At 46.0% G+C, this 17205-nt stretch overlaps 1 protein-coding gene across 8 annotated transcripts in view; it reads left to right on the plus strand.

The window, feature by feature from the left end:
* phldb2b (pleckstrin homology-like domain, family B, member 2b) overlaps positions 1 to 17205 on the plus strand; it is a 52553-nt gene that overhangs the window by 30263 nt on the left and 5085 nt on the right. For 2 of the 8 annotated variants that reach the window (XM_070446674.1, XM_070446673.1), the window contains 15 exons: positions 1035 to 1154; positions 3103 to 3287; positions 3385 to 4686; positions 8457 to 8828; positions 9974 to 10111; positions 10220 to 10357; positions 11347 to 11475; positions 11905 to 12057; positions 12141 to 12251; positions 12392 to 12481; positions 12587 to 12733; positions 15179 to 15373; positions 16511 to 16705; positions 16798 to 16941; positions 17063 to 17162. In XM_070446674.1, coding sequence (XP_070302775.1) covers positions 1100 to 1154; positions 3103 to 3287; positions 3385 to 4686; positions 8457 to 8828; positions 9974 to 10111; positions 10220 to 10357; positions 11347 to 11475; positions 11905 to 12057; positions 12141 to 12251; positions 12392 to 12481; positions 12587 to 12733; positions 15179 to 15373; positions 16511 to 16705; positions 16798 to 16941; positions 17063 to 17162 — 3454 coding nt within the window. In that variant the 5' untranslated portion in view covers positions 1035 to 1099. The remainder of the gene's footprint in view (positions 1 to 1034; positions 1155 to 3102; positions 3288 to 3384; positions 4687 to 8456; positions 8829 to 9973; positions 10112 to 10219; positions 10358 to 11346; positions 11476 to 11904; positions 12058 to 12140; positions 12252 to 12391; positions 12482 to 12586; positions 12734 to 15178; positions 15374 to 16510; positions 16706 to 16797; positions 16942 to 17062; positions 17163 to 17205) is intronic. The other 6 variants (XM_024000054.2, XM_070446671.1, XM_024000055.2 and 3 more) reach the window with 6 other exon arrangements.

Consider the following 17205-nt stretch of genomic DNA (forward strand, 5'->3'; position numbering starts at 1 on the left):
ATCCTACAAGCATCAGCATTGTTTAATACAGTGATAATATCTCAATCCTACACGCATCAGCATTGTTTAATACAGTGATAATATCTCAATCCTACACTCATCACATTGGTTTAATACAGTGATAATATCTCAATCCTACACGCATCAGCATTGTTTAATACAGTGAAATATCTCAATCCTACACGCATCTCAGCATTGTTTAATACAGTGATAATATCTCAATCCTACACTCATCAGCATTGTTAATACAGAGATAATATCCTATCCTACACGCATCAGCATTGTTTAATACAGTATAATATCTCAACCTACACGCATCAGCATTGTTTAATACAGTGATAATATCTCAATCCTACACCATCAGCATTGTTTAATACAGTGATAATATCTCAATCCTACACTCATCAGCATTGTTTAATACAGAGATAATATCTCAAAATCCTACACGCATCAGCATTGTTTAATTACAGAGATATATCTCACATCCTACACGCAATTCAGCATTGTTTAATACAGAGATAATATCTCAATCCTACACGCATCAGCATTGTTTAATACAGAGATAAGTGGCTGAATTGTTTATCTGGATCATGTGGAAGGGTCAGTTTGAGGCTGGCAGAGAGATGGCCAAGATGGTGTTCTTTTTCTGACCTTCACTCAGGGATCTTCTTACCACTGCATTCAAGAGAGAAATAAAGAGAGCGATAAGGGGTTCCCCCCCTCGTTCTTTATCTCTCCCTCTTTTTGTGAGGTATTTGGACAGCTGTGGATGACTGCTGTGTGTGTGGGTGTGAGAGAGAGGGGGAGAGAGTTATGAGGTTGTGACCCTCATGTCTTGTTTAATACCTGACTCTGTGATCCTAATTGATGGCCAAACACTGTGGTCTGGAATGGCCCAGACTATGTGTGTGAGTGTGGTGCAGATGGATAGTCTGTTATACAGAGAACCTAGAGGTCTAAYACATGAACTGTGTTGAACTATTTCTTCTGTCTCTCATTTAGTGTGTCTTTATCTGACTGTGTTTTCTCTCCAGGTTACTCTCTGTGTCTGGGTCAATCCTACTTCTTCCGCTTCAACCATCCAGAAGAGGCTAGCCGTATGAAGAGCATGCTGCCCCAGAAGAGCCCTGTCTCTCCTCTGGCCTACAGCACAGGTAGCATACACACACTCGGCCCTACCCTCTTTCACCTCTGACCTCCCTTGACCCCAGTCCTCTCTTCTCCTTTGTCCCCCCTCTATAGATCCCATATCAGCCCCTAGTCCCACAGTTCTCATATCACTTCCTCTCTCCCACTGTTAGGGTACAGTTACGGGTGGAGCCCGCCACCACAGGTGTGCGTGATTGAGACGCGGTCATGTGTAACTGCTTTATTGAGGAAAAATGTACTTGCTTTGACTCTGATATGTGGTTGTCTCACCCAGCTATTTTAAGATGACTGAACTAACTGTAAGTCCTTCTGTATAGAGGAGACTTAGCATCTGCCAAATTACTCAAATGTAAGCTAAAGCATTCTTAGGTCCTTAATGTATATGTGGATATCTTCATAGATATGTTTTTGCTGAGGCAGAGGGTCTTTGACAAGTCACAGGTTTAGAAACACAGACACACACACACCTAAAACACACTTCTCAAGACGGGTGGAATGTTTTTCACATCTGGCAATAGCTGTCGTCGTGGTGATGCAGCTGTGTTCCGCTGTAACCGCGGTGATTGATCTCTGCATTTGAACATGGTGTGTGTGTGTCTGCGTATATCATCGCTGCTCGCGCGCTGTCTCGGCAGCTAGACAGCAGGAATGTACACACACGAATATACATCTGTATAGGGGTCTCACACACACACACACTGAACTCAATTGTATAGCGAGGAGCCATGCACCTTTTTTAGTGTTAATAGTTTTATAAAGATCAGAGTGAGCTGATATTAACCAGACCTTAAAGGGAAATCTGTCTATTAATGGAGTCTAGTGTGATTGTGTGTGTTTGTGTTTCTGACAGCGTCTCGAGACCAGATGTCTTCTGCTTTCTGCCCCATTTATCCCCCTCCTTACAAGGCTGAGGTTAAACCTTTACACACTAGGACCCCTCGCTTACACAATCTTACCTACACACACTCTCATGTGTGCACACACAGGACATGCACAGTATACATACTGTCATGCACACATTTAGTACATGTATACACACACTTCTAGGTAAACACACTTCGGACATGTGTACACACAAGGCACACATGTCCGTCTAAGTTTAGTGATTCTATGTGTGTTTTGGAGGTCGTGTGTGTGACTGTCTTGACGGTGTGTAAAGAGTGGTCCCATTACTCAGGGTGAAATGGCTAACCTTCTTGTCTCTTTTTTGTTTAGCTCATTGATGAGTAAAATGACTAGGTTTCCTCTCCATTGGATTCTCAAGGGGAAGTCATTCCTGACCACTGAGAGGTTTTCTATTCCCCCCCCCCCAAAATTATTTCCCCAGGAAGTCGGTTGCTCTGCTACTTTTAGAGACCTGAACTACCGTGTGTGTTAGTTTTAAATCTGAGAATAGGTGGGAGCGTGTGAGTTTTCCTCTGTGTGTGTGTTGTGTCTGTGTGTGTTGGCTCTTGGGCCCTCGGTGTTATAGGCCGTTTACTGGCCGCTCTCTGCTGTTTGGGTTATGAGTGTCCTGCCAAGTCCAGCTATGAATAGACTTAGCTGCAGGTACAACCACCATATAACGTTCTCCTTTTACTCTCAGACCAAAACCACACAGAAGAAGGCACACGTCGACGCACGATTCCACAGAGATATTCTCAGAATAATAAGAACACCCTCAGACCTATAGGCTTCAACAGACTTAACAGATGATGGACAGAGCTCATGTAAAGGATGCTTTTTAACTGTTCACTTAGTGGTGAAGATAAGAGACGTTCAAATAACATGTCTTATGTGTATTCCTTTTTGCTTTCTCCTCTCCTGTATCTACTGTTGCATTGTCAAGAAGGAACCTGCAAGTAAGCATTTCGTTGGATGGTGTATACCATGTGTATCCTGTACATGCAACTAATACAACTTACAGTTGAACTCCTCTCCCTCCCCATCTCCTCTCTCCCCCTCCCTCCCCAGACTATCTGAAGTTCAGTAGTGACTACAGCCATGGGGTGGTGGGAGGGGCCGGCAGTGCAAGAGGGATGCGTTCTGCCTCAGAGCTCCGTGATTTGATGGACACCTTACAACGAAAGAAGATCGCCCTGGAGACCAGCCTGAGAGCCAATGGGGACTCTAGCCCCTCCTACTTCAGTATGACACAGGTATGACAGCTGTAGCTCTCAACGAACCCCAGCAGAACTGAGGCATGCACTAGATGGACATGGTTTTACACTTCTAATGTATTTTCCCCTCTCCCAGTCTCCACCCACCACGCCTGTGACCTCACCCACCTCGATGTCGTCAGCCTATCAAGAGCAGGCTAGGCGTTTCTATGGCTCTGATCGCCCGCCCCTCTCCGTCAAAGCCGCCGCCCCTCCCTCCCCCTCTCGGCGCTCTGACCCCCCTTCCTCCCGATCCTCCATGACCCGGAACCAATCCTACCAATCACAGGACAGCCTGCTGGCCTCCCCTGGCGACGGGCGACGCCAACTAAACCCAAACTCCTCCCCCCTGTTGTCGATGTGGAACGGTGGAGGTTCCTCTAACTCAGTGGCCGGTGGTGAGAGCCTCTCCTCTCCTCCTCTACGCTCATCCCTCTCTCCAACCAGTGGAGCAGCCAGCGTGCCCTCCAGCCCCCGCCTGGGACGCCGAAGTCACGGCAACCATGAGCCGACACCTAGCAACCGAACCAGGAAGTACTCTGCAGGATCGATAGGCGGCATGATGGGAAGTCACAGCCTCTCTCTGCCCCGCCTCTGCCCGTCATCGTCGCCACGTTCCCATGATAATGGAGCCTTGGTGCTCTCTACCCTCCCCCCGACCTCACGGCGCTCTGAACCTCTACGCAACTCTTCTCACAACAATAGCCAAAACCACACCACAAACAGTAACTACAACCATAACCAAACCACTAACTTTAACTACAGCCAGGCCCAAAACATGAACCACAAGGGGAACCAAGGTGAGGGGGTGGTATCCATCTCGCTCTCCTCCCCAAAGTCTCCCACCCAGGCCACTCCAGACGTGACTGTCCCGTTCCGATCAGGGGGCTCCTCCAGTCCCCGCGTGGCCAAGAAACTCAGCCTCACCTCCACCAGCTCCACATCCAGCCTCCAGGAGCCAGAGTGGCCAGCCAGCTGCGGAGTCTCCCCTGGACCAGAGCTTTTTTTCGGGGAGAGGGAGCACAGGGGTGGCAACCTGGAGCCTGGTCTAGGGTTAGGGGAACGGAGACAGTCTTTTGGGAAGGGTGGGCTTGAACCAGGGTTCGGTCTGGGGGAGAGAAGACAGTCCTTTGGAAAGGGAGGGGTAGAACCTAGTTTGGGATTAGGGGAACGGAGACAGTCTTTTGGGAAGGGAGGTATAGAGCCAGGTTTAGGGTTAGGGGAACGAAGGCAGTCATTTGGGAAGGGAGGAGTGGGGCTGGGGGCGGGGGTGACCCCACCGGGGGGGTTCAGGGCGAGAAGTGGCAGTATCAGCTCCCTGAGTGGGAAGGAAGAACTGACTGACTACCACCATCGCCAGAGAGATGAGAGACTACGAGAACAGGAGGTGGAGAGACTGGTGAGTAGTGTGTGTGTGTGTCTTTTTTTAAAGATCTGAATGAAATAGCACAGCTATGTGGTGGAATCAGATATCTTCCCTCTGACCTCTCAACCTCCTAAACACACTCTTCGGGAGCTGCACTGTTGGGGCATATACACACAGATGAATATGCACGCACACAAACATATGTTCCCTCAGGGAAGTACTGCCTCTGGCTGCTAGCCTATGTTAACATGCTTAGCTATTCTTACTCCTCCGCTGGGTTGGGTCTGGTTTAGAGGAAAACACTGGCTTTTTTGGGCCCTCTGTGGTTTTGTGTGTGTGTGTGGTTCCGTAAGTAGGGCCATCTGCAGTTCAGCACAGTTGGGTTGGTTTGGATCATTAGGAACCCATAACAGAACTGTCAGATGTGGGCTAGAACCAGATTGTATTTGGAGAGCAGAAATATAGGGCAGGTAGATACACTCTCTCTTTTTCTGACACACACACACATACACACACACACACAAAGTAAACAGGGCTAAGTCCAAAATAAAGACGTGCAGCCACAACTACGGACGGTGGCTTTCATACAAGTGTTGGGCAATGTGAACGTCTTTTGAAGTGTGCTGAATATTCCCAGAGGATCATTCCTCAAAGTATTTTCCCTAGCGATGTAAAGGCTGCCTTCATGGGAGAACATACAAACATGTCGGAAACACACATTTATGCACCAATCACTCAAGAGAATTAGGCTTTATCTCAATAGTCTAAAATCGCTTCCTCCTAGTCTCCTCTCCTTCATCTTCACTATTGAGATGCGTCTCCTCTGTATGCTAACTGTGGATCTACTCTGCCCTCTAGAGGCGAGACAGGAGAACTTCACTACTACTCTGTCCCTGATTTCACTATTGGGAATTTTTCTCCACAAGCTGCTCCTATGCTGGGTGAGGGAGATCTCAGTAAAACAAAAATAATGGTGTTCAAAAAAAAGTCCAGTTGCCAGGACCACAAATACAAATTCCATCTAGACACCGTTGCCCTAGAGCAGTGGTTCCCAAACTTTCTATAGTCCCGTACCCCTTCAAACATTCAACCTCCAGCTGCGTATCCCCTCTAGCACCAGGGTCAGCGCACTCTCAAATGTTGTTTTTTGCCATCATTGTAAGCCTGCCACACGCACTATACGATACATTTATTAAACATAAGAATGAGTGGGAGTGTTTGTTACAACCTGGCTCTTGGGAAGTGRCAAASAGCTCTTATAGGACCAGGGCACAAATAATAATATAATAATAATCAATAATTTTGCTCTTTATTTCGCCATCTTCCCAATAAAACCTTATTTGTTCATCAAAAATTGTGAATTACTCACCACAGGTTAATGAGAAAGGTTTGCTTCAAAGGATGCACATAACTCTGCAATGTTGGGTTGCATTGGAGAGTCTCAGTCTTAAATCATTTTCGACACAGTCTGTACCTGTATTTAGTTTTCATGCTAGTGAGGGCCGAGAATCCACTCTCACATCGGTACGTGGTTGCAAAGGGCATCAGTGTCTTAACAGCGCGATTTGCCAAGGCAAGAAACTCTTGAGCGTAGCCCTATCCAGATCTGGCAGTGGCTTTTGATTCATTTTAATTTTCACAGAACCGCTTGTTGCAATTTTGATGAGACTCTCTTGTTCTCACGTGTGTTACCACTCCACTATGTCTCCCTGTCATGGCTTTTGCGCCATCAGTACAGATACCAACACATCTTGACCACCAAAGTACATTTGATGTCACAAAGCTGTCCAGTACTTTAAAAATATCCTCTCCTGTTGTCCTGGTTTACAGTGGTTTGCAGAAGAGGATGTCTTCCTTAATTGACCCCCCATAAATGTAACGGACATATACCAGGAGCTGTGCCAGGCCCGCCACGTCTGTTGACTCATCCATGTATGTGAAGCAGTAATTGCTTCAAAACATCTCCTGCCATGTCACTGATGCGTCGTGAAAAACTGTTGTTTGATGAAGGCGTTGTCTGTGTAGTTTTTTGGGCCTTTTCCCCCAGCTTTGTCCCAGCCATATCCGCGGCAGCAGGAAGAATTAAGTCCTCCACAATAGTATGGGGCTTGCCTGTCCTAGCGACTCGGTAGCTCACCCTATAAGACGCTTCTAGCCCCTTCTTATTAATGGTATCTGTTGCTTTTATACATGTCTTACTACTCTAAAGTCATCTTTATTCTCGCTCCAAAAACTCTGGTGGCTTATTTTTCAAATTGTCATGTTTCTAAAAGTCCGCGCAAGAGTGAAGGTTTCCCGCGAGAGAGTAACGGTTAATGTGATTGGATGTTAATTATTACCTGTATTTGATATTGTGTTGTTATTTCACTGAACACTGGATGGTTTAATAGTTTTTTTGGGGCAGTGAAACGAGGCTACTCAGGCGAGAGAAAAAACCTCACCCAAATGTATAGCCCCGTTGGAAAATATAAATGTACTGTTTGAAAATGTGTAGAAAATAAGTTACAAAAACAATAAAATATTTATTTGGCGTACCCTCGACGCCATTGTGTGTACCCCTGTAACTATTTGATGACATTTGAAATGTCTTTACACTCACAAAAGTTTCAAAAGAATAATGTTTCCTGTAAACATTTGTTATTGTTTATTTCACTTTTGTTTATCTATTTCCCATGCCAATAAAGCCCTTAAATGGAATTTACATTGAATTAAGAGTGGTGGGTAGAGACAGGGAAGGGAGAGAGAGAAAATGGAGAAGGGTAGAGGGGGAGATTGTGACTGGGGATAGGAGAGGGATGGATGGAGGGAGAGCAAGACGGGGAGAAAGAGTGAGAGGGTGTAGATGGGGAGAGAGGGATGGTGAGAGAAGAGGAAGGATTGCATTTCTATATCAGTATATCCTCTCCTGTGGGTGCCAGGGCTGTTTGTGATCAGATCAGGTTACACCCAGAGCCAGTTGCTGTTATTAACTGTACTGCTTCACCTCCTTTTGTGTAGTAGGTCTACAGCGGTTTGTCTCCATTAGTACTGAATCAGGTGTCAAATTGACAGAGTATTGCTTTACTCTGCTACTTGTTGACTGACCGTTGTTATTATTGGCCTCTGTTTGTGTAGATGTGTATGCATGTGGGATGTATTTCTAGTCTCTCTCCTGTGCGCGCGCGCGTGTGTGTGTGTTTGGGATATATTTCCAATGTTGTATGTACTACGTTGGGCTTTTCCGGTTGGAGAGTTTGACTCCGAGCCAATAACATTCGCAGGAAAGCCTCCTGCTGCCTCTTCTCTCTCACACATACAGACACACACATACACACACACACACACACACACACACACACACACACACACACATGAATTCTCTCTCTCCTCTCTCTCTCTCTTACTCACTGTATCTGCTAGCAGTCACTCAGTTCTCGGGGCAATGTGGTTTCTAATTTCTCTCACCTGCAGCAGTGCATTGCAGATAGCAGCCCACTGTCTTAGTGAATTTCTATAGCTAGTTCAGTAGCACAGCGCTAGTAGTTAGTTAGTTAGCTATAGGTTTAGTTTGTGTTATTGTGGGCTCTCGTTATTCTCTATGAGAGAAATATAAAGGCTATGAGAAAAGTCTGTTTGCCCTATGGAGTGTCTGTGAGGAGAAATGCTCCTAATGGCAGCCATGCTTCCACAGGTAATATCTGTGTATTTGGCTCTCAGTTGGATATAGATAATAATCCATGTGTTTGCTGTGTGTGTGTGTATCTCTGTACATATATATCTAAGTGTGTCTGTGTGTGCTTCTAACTGTGTGTGCTGTGTTGTAGGAACGCCAGCGGCTGGAAACCATTCTGTCTCTGTGTTCAGAGCTGGGTCGATCGGAGCAGGACAGGGAGAGGGGTGTTGGTTCTAGTGTCGATACCGGTGTTGGTCTAGCCGACCTTCAGAAGATCAACCGGGAACTAGAGAAACTCCAGGTCTCTGATGACGATGAGTCAGAATCCGTCTTCTCCGACTCAACCGTTAACGGAAATGGGGCCGGTAGCGGCTCGGAGAACGGTTACTATGGTAACGATGAGGAGCGTCCAGTCCGACAGCGACGGAGCAGCGGCCACCGGGACAACAGGGCGGAATCGCCGGCCATCAGCCTACGAAGCTCCGCCACCTCGCCCACCGCGCGCCTGCCTAGGACCAATCGGGTGAGAGTTTTTCACTTTCTCGCTCGCTTTTGCTTTCTCACTCTCGCTTTCTCCCATTTATATTTGATCTCTTGTTGCCTTTCTCCTGTACTTCTTTCAGCCAACCTCCCTGCCTCTCTCACTCACACACACACACACACACACACACACACACACACACACACACACACACACACACAAATACATAAGGTGCTACTGCTGTCCTTCCTCTGAGTAAAGCTTAATTAAGCCTTGTTAAATGATTGACAGGAGGCAGAGTGTTTATCACCTGGCAACCTGTTAATGAGACCTCTGGTCAGGCAATCCTTACACAGGCCTAATCGAGCTTAATAACAGCCTATGAAGCTATATGCAGCTTAATGTAGCTTCTCATGACTAAATGAGAGTTAGAGGAGAGTGGTAGAGAGAAAGAGAGCTCCCCTCTCACTGTAAACAGAAGAAAACACACACTAGCCATGGTCACGGCTCAACCCCTCCTTGTACATTCCTTAGTTCTGATGTGGAAACTCCTCTGGAATCTGACTTACCTTACCATTTAAGGTCCACATACTGTATTTCTATTTTCCCTACTCTCAAAAATGTATTTTCTTCTTAGACCTCCACAGCAACCTATTGTTTTAGAGGTCAGGGTTGTTTGTTGTTGTGAATTAGTCTTCTATTTTACTGTGAGAACCCGGAGGTGCTGGATACTGTAAAAATTGTTTGCTGTGAGAGGTCACACACACATGAGATATTTACAGTCTGGTTATTAGATTAGAGAGTGCTAAGGATAGCAACCTAAGGTGGGCAGCTGGCGTGTGTGTGTGTGGTACGTATGAACAGCTGCATAGTTTCTGGTGAGTAATTGAAGAACAGAAAGGTACTCTACAGAAAGCTTAATTGGTTGGATTTAGCTATCATGTTAATACCTAGAGCTTTTCTATGAACCGTATTGTTTTTCACCCCTCATTCAGGACAACATGTAGCTTTTGTTCCAGCCCTGCACTAACACACATGATTAACTAATCATCAAGAGCTAGATAAACGGAAACAGGTTTGTTAGTTCTTGGCTGGAAACAAATGTATTCACTCCTTGTAGCTCTCCAGGACCCGTGAATAAAGAACATAGCATAGATTCCATTGTGAGAGTGTGACGTCATCTTTAGGCGCTGGTGGAGGAGGGCCAGCGGAGGCAGGAAGTGACCCGTGTGGAGGAGGAGAGGATCCAGGTGCTGAACAACATGGAGGAGCTGGAACAGAAGATCAAAGAACTGGACAACCAGATGGACGAGTCTCTTAGAGAGGTAGAAAGAGGGAGGGAGGGATGTAAAAATGGTGGAGAGATGTAGGGAGGAAGGAGGTAATAGAGGTAGAGATGGATAGAGACTCACTCCCTCTTTCTGGCCATCCAGGTAGAGGTGGAGCGTGCCCTGGTGGAGGCAGAGCAGCAGGCGGAGCTAGCAGCCTTGCAGCAGGAGAGAGATGCTCTGGAGACACTCAACACCAAGATGTCTGACATGGAACAACAGGCACAGAACCAGAAGACTCCGGTAATACCACTGTGTGATAACACTGGGGCAACATGAGGGAGGGAGAGTGAAAGAGTGTGTGTCTGTGTGTGTACTGCTATATGGAGTTTCTAAGAGTTTGTGGTGTCATAAGCACTGTGTGCATATGTAATGAGCATGCTGCAGTATGTATTCTCTAGCCACACCCAGCGATACATTGATTGACATGTGACTAGCTGACTTGGTATGTGTAAATCCCTGTCATGCAGTCTCTGGTCCAAATATACAGCTGTTAATACACGGGGGGGGGAGGGGGGTGTATAGTGAGGTTCTACTAAAAGATCGATGACAGGGGAATGAAGGGGGGGTTGGATAGATAGGAGGAAGTGTGTGTGTTGGCACCCTCTTCTCCTCTGGGTCGTGTTCAGGCCTGCTTCCGGAGAGTTGCATTAACCCTACAGCTGGCAGATACATGAGAGAGGAACCACATACCATGGAGAGAGAGAGAGAGAGATAGGAGACAGAGAGAGACTTACCCTTACACATTTTGGTGATTACAGATCTGATGAGAGGAAGACAGATAAGGATCAGTTGAGAGAAAGACAAAAATAAAGTTGTCTAGTTTGACACATACTGTATCTGGTCAATTAGCCTGTTTCTCCTGTGTCTGGTCAGTTAGCCTGTTTCTCCTGTGTCTGGTCAGCCTGAACGTCTTGGACTGTTGGTGGTCTGTGTTGAAGACCCCTTTCCCTCTCATAATAACCCTCATCATCCCCAACCCACCGCTGTGTCAGTCCTTCCCTCCCCTCTGCCCTCTAGTCCATTCTGCTTTCCTGACCACTGTAACACTGTAGTAACTAACTCTGCCTCCCGACTCCCACTAACGCTACCGTCCTCTCTTCCTCTGTCCTGTGTCTGCTTGTCATTCCTGTGTGTGTGTGTGTGTGTACTGTACCTCTGCGTACATATGCACATGTGTGTGTGAGCGTGCTTGTATGCTTGTCGTCTATCCGTCTGTGTGTGTGTGCCAGGCGTGTGTGTCGCTGCAGGCTGAGAGGGCTAGGGTAGAGCAGCTGTCTCAGAGTGTGTGTGAGCTGCGCTCCCAGCTCCACTGCTGTCCTGAGGCCATGAAGGAGCCCCTACAGGAGCAGCTCGCCAGGGTCAGTACACACACACACACACACACACTTCCTGCTAAAATAAACAACTTCCTGTGACACACCTTCCCCACCTGTTCACCCATCCTTCTCCTCTTGTTCCTTCCCCCTATCATTTATCTACAGGAGGTTTTCCTCTTCATCTCTCCTCCTGTCTGTCAGTTTTAGTATGTGTCATATCATGTCCGTCAGAAAGCTCCACACAGTCAGCCTGCTCATGGGGGATAGTATCTGTTTTTTGTTAGGATGAGGAAGCATGATTGTGCATCAGGTTTGGCGAGAGCATGCCTTGGTGTGGTTGTGTGAGTGTGTTTGTGTTTGTGCGTGTGTGACTGAATGCTCTCTCCCTCATGCAGAAAATAGTAATTGAACACTTGCGGACAGCCAAAATGTTATAACACAAACCGAGAAAAACATGTGTGTGTGTGTCAGAACTCTGAGGTGCTGGAAGCTGAGACGAAGCGTTTTGAGGACCTGGAGTTTCAGCAGCTGGAGAGAGAGAGTCGTCATGATGAGGAGAAGGAGGAAAACACACAACTCCTCAGAGAGATAGCTGACTACCAACGGAGCACCGTCACACGCAAGGTACGGTGTGTGTGTTAGAGTATGAGTGTGTTTTGTGTATGTGTGTTAAACTGTGTGTGTTAAATTACTGTATGTGTTCCAAGGAGAGGCTGGTGGCCCTAAATAAGCAGGCGGGACAGATTACCCAGCAGGCTCAGCGAGAAAAGGACAGCTTCCTGAAGGAGAGGACCAACCTGCAGATGATGCTGCAGAGGGTATGTACGCACAGTGTGTGTGTGTGTGTGTGTGTGTGTCTGTTTGTGAGTGTGTGTGTGTGTGTGTGTGTGTGTGTTTTGCAACAGTCCATTGATTTCAGTCCTAATTGCATGTTAAAGTCTCTCTCTCTCTCTCTCAGGAGAAAGATAACCTTGCTTCTGTGGAAAGGAAGTATGCTGACCTCACAGGTGGGCGGGGCTTCCCTCTCAGCCCTATCAGTCTTAAGGAGGTATGTTTGACTATTGCCTAGCAACCTCCATTCCCACCCATGGTCCCCCTCGTCTCACTGTCTTCCTCCTCTTTTCCTCTCCTTTCCTCCTTTCCTGTTTCCTAGGATACTGCGTTGTTGGCTGACGTGTGTCGATCTCCTAGCGACCAGTCCCGTGACCACGCCTCTTCCTCTCTTTCTTCTCTTATCCTTCCTGCTGACCTGCTGGTCCTATCCTCCCTCCTTTCTTCTCTTTCCATAAAGAGCGCTGAGGTACTATGTCCTCCCTCCATCTATCTTTCATCCTTGCCTCCACCTCTCTCTCTCTCCATCATCCTTAGTCATTTAAAGTAACTTTCCAGATTTCTATGAAATATGACCTATAATTAATGACAAATAATTACGAGTGAAATAGTTTTCCTTCCAAAAATGGTAATTAAGTATGTTAAAAAGCAGCTTTTCTGTTTTGGAATGATGTGGGCATACCCAACAACATGACCGGTGTATACTGGTCATAAAAAATATTAATGTGAGTAGACTGCTGATTGGCCAGCTCATCCTCCTCAGAAGGATGACATCATCCTCTATGACGAAATGGCAAGCGTTTTTCAACGGTCTGTTTGAGATACAGTGGGGCAAAAAAGTATTTAGTCAGCCACCAATTGTGCAAGTTCTCCCACTTAAAAAGATGAGAGAGGCCTGTAATTTTCATCATAGGTACACTTCAACTATGACAGACAAAATGAGAAGAAAAAAATCCAGAAAATCACATTGTAGGATTTTTAATGAATTTATTTGCAAATTATGGTGGAAAATAAGTATTTGGTCAATAACAAAAGTGTATCTCAATACTTTGTTATATACCCTTTGTTGGCAATGACAGAGGTCAAACGTTTTCTGTAAGTCTTCACAAGGTTTTCACACACTGTTGCTGGTATTTTGGCCCATTCCTCCATGCAGATCTCCTCTAGAGCAGTGATGTTTTGGGGCTGTTGCTGGGCAACACGGACTTTCAACTCCCTCCAAAGATTTTCTATGGGGTTGAGATCTGGAGACTGGCTAGGCCACTCCAGGACCTTGAAATGCTTCTTACGAAGCCACTCCTTCGTTGCCCGGGCGGTGTGTTTGGGATCATTGTCATGCTGAAAGACCCAGCCACGTTTCATCTTCAATGCCCTTGCTGATGGAAGGAGGTTATCACTCAAAATCTCACGATACATGGCCCCATTCATTCTGTCCTTTACACGGATCAGTCGTCCTGGTCCCTTTGCAGAAAAACAGCCCCAAAGCATGATGTTTCCACCCCCATGCTTCACAGTAGGTATGGTGTTCTTTGGATGCAACTCAGCATTCTTTGTCCTCCAAACACGACGAGTTGAGTTTTTACCAAAAAGTTATATTTTGGTTTCATCTGACCATATGACATTCTCCCAATCTTCTTCTGGATCATCCAAATGCTCTCTAGCCAACTTCAGACGGGCCTGGACATGTACTGGCTTAAGCCTGTCTCTTATACACATCTAGATGTGTATAAGAGACAGGGGTGAGATCTTGCGTGGAGCCCCAGATCGAGGGAGATTATCAGTGGTCTTGTATGTCTTCCATTTCCTAATAATTGCTCCCACAGTTGATTTCTTCAAACCAAGCTGCTTACCTATTGCAGATTGTCTTCCCAGCCTGGTGCAGGTCTACAATTTTGTTTCTGGTGTCCTTTGACAGGTCTTTGGTCTTGGCCATAGTGGAGTTTGGAGTGTGACTGTTTGAGGTTGTGGACAGGTGTCTTTTATACTGATAACAAGTTCAAACAGGTGCCATTAATACAGGTAACGAGTGGAGGACAGAGGAGCCTCTTAAAGAAGAAGTTACAGGTCTGTGAGAGCCAGAAATCTTGCTTGTTTGTAGGTGACCAAATACTTATTTTCCACCATCATTTGCAAATAAATTCATTAAAAATCCTACAATGTGATTTTCTGGATTTTTTTTCTCATTTTGTCTGTCATAGTTGAAGTGTACCTATGATGAAAATTACAGGCCTCATCTTTTTAAGTGGGAGAACTTGCACAATTGATGGCTGACTAAATACTTTTTTGCCCCACTGTACAAGTTTGAGGTGGGGTTTTTGAAGTATTTTTTTCTCCAATTTATACTTTGGCCACACATACGAGTATAGGACGAGTCAACAACATTATTTGTGTGTGCGTTAACAGAATTTAAAAAGTGAGAGTTTGACTGGACATTTACTTTAAGCTAGTGTTTCTTAGACTCTTGGTCCCTTGTATCAAAAAGGTTATGGTCAAAACGATAACATGAGAACTATGGAATGAGTTGTGTGATGGATAGTTTCTTATAGATCCAGGAATCTTGAGGTTGAGAAGCACATTTTACAGGCCGTTTTAGAAACACCTTCTCTTGTCTTCCATTTATACAGTGATAATAACACATTGCACTGGTAACAAACTGGCCTTTAAAGATGTTCATATTGTTTATGTTTAACCTTCTCTCTTCATTCATTGTCTATGTGAAACGAATGGAACAGTACAGCTCTGTCTCTGATGCTGCAGTTTAACTGACCAAGCTAACAAAAGGTTTTAACATGGCTGAATCTCCCTTTCTCTCTCTCTCTATCTCTCAACCCCTTTCTTTATTTAATCTCTCTCCCTTTTAATCTCCCTCTCTTTCACCATTGTTTCTCCCTCTCTCTGTCCACTTCATCTCTAGCCACTTCTTCTCTCCCCCCTTTTCCCTCATGGTATGTTCCAGGGCTATGTAACAGTCAGTGAGATCAATGAAATTTACTCCCAGCTGGGGGGGAACCCTAGTCCCACCACTGCCCCTGTTCTGGCCAATCCCTCCCCTGATTCTGAGCCTAGCCCCCCCACTGACGACAGCGCCCAAAAACCAGCGGAGGACGAGGTGTGTGTGTAAGGGGCACGTGTGTTTGTTGGTCAGTAGGTGTGTTTGTGTGGAGGAGGATAACATTATTTACAGTGCATTCAGAATGTATTCAGATCCTTTGACTTTACAGCTTTATTCTAAAATTTATTAAAAAAATTATCTCATCAATCTACACACAATACCCCATAATGGCAAAGCGAAATCTGATTTGTAGACATTTTTGCACATTTATTAAAAATAAAAAACAGAAATACCTTATTGACATAAGTATTCAGACCCTTTGCTATGTCACTTGAAATTGAGCTCAGGTGCATCATGTTTCCATTGATCATTCTTGAGATGTTTCTAGAACTTGATTGGAGTCCACCTGTGGTAAATTCAATTGATTGAACATGATTTGGAAAGGCACACACCTGTCTATATAAGGTCCCACAGTTAACAGTGTATGTCACAGTGTATGTTTTACCCAATAAATTACTGGGAGGTTATACATATGGAGTGTACGACTCTCTTTGTTTTTATAGCTTAGAGCAAAAACCAAGACATAAGGTCGAAGGAAGACAGATCCTGGAAAGGGTACCAAAATATTTCTGCAGCATCGAAGGTCCCCAAGAACACAGTGGCCTCCATCGTTCTTAAATGGAAGAAGTTTGGAACCACTAAGACGCTTCCTAGACCTGGCTGCCCGGCCAAACTGAGCAATCGGGGGAGAAGGGTTTTGGTCAGGGAGGTGACCAAGAACCCAATGGTCACTCTAACAGAGCTCCAGAGTTCCTCTGTGGAGATGGGAGAATCTTTCAGAAGGACAACCATCTCTGCAGCACTCCACCAATCAGGCTTTTATGGTAGAGTGGTCAGAAGGAAGCCACTCCTCAGTAAAAGGCACATGACAGCCCGCTTGGAGTTTGCCAAAGTATTCTCAGACCATGAGAAACAAGATTCTCTGGTTTGATGAAACCAAGATTGGATTATTTGGCCTGATTGCCAAGCATCTCACCTGGAGGAAACCTGGCACCATCCCTATGGGTGTCTGAAAACTTTCCGAATGCACTGTATGCCTTCCTCAGTTTTCCATGCATTTGCTTTTCAATTTTTCTTGATTTTGTCTGCTGTACTCTCTCTTTCTTTGATGGTGTTCCTCTCTTCCTCTTTAAGCTCTGTCACTCCTCCTCTCCTGTCGATTGTCCTTCCTCCTTTTCCTCCCATCCCCTGTTGCCCCGCCGCCCACCTCTCACCAAAACCCCCTCGGTTCATTGGCCGGAGGACATGGTGACCTATCGTGACCCCTCTCCCCTCCCTGACTCTCCTCCTCCTCCTCTGCCTGTCAAAAAACACCGCCACAACAGGCAGGTAAAGGCTGTGTGTGCGCGTGTGTGTGCGTGCGTTTGTGTGTGTGTGTGTGTGTGTGTGTGTGTGATTCTGACTATTGTGTGTGTGTTCAGCACTTCCGTTCACTGGAGGAGAGAAAGAGGTTAGTGAAAGAAGGTGGGGCCCACCTGAGTGACACATTACCCAGGAAGAAGACCCCGTCCATTGTCACCCCTCAGTTCAACTGTGCTACACTAGGACGCAGCATGCCTAACAAGGTACACACAGATACACACACACACATTCACTCTCTCACTCACACACTCACTCTCTCACACACACACACACATACATACACACACACACCTTTAATCTCTCTCTCTTTCTGGTCCTCCACAGTCCCATCAGCCCCTGGTCCAGAGTTCTAGCTGTGGCAGTATTCTACCCCGGGCCTTGTCTGTCTCCAATAGAGACACAGATAAACGGCGCCTGCACAAGGGTGAGGACACACACCTCACGCATGTGTAAACTGACCGCGAAAC

Source organism: Salvelinus sp. IW2-2015, linkage group LG14, assembly GCF_002910315.2.
Source record: "Salvelinus sp. IW2-2015 linkage group LG14, ASM291031v2, whole genome shotgun sequence".
NCBI lineage: Eukaryota > Metazoa > Chordata > Actinopteri > Salmoniformes > Salmonidae > Salvelinus > Salvelinus sp. IW2-2015.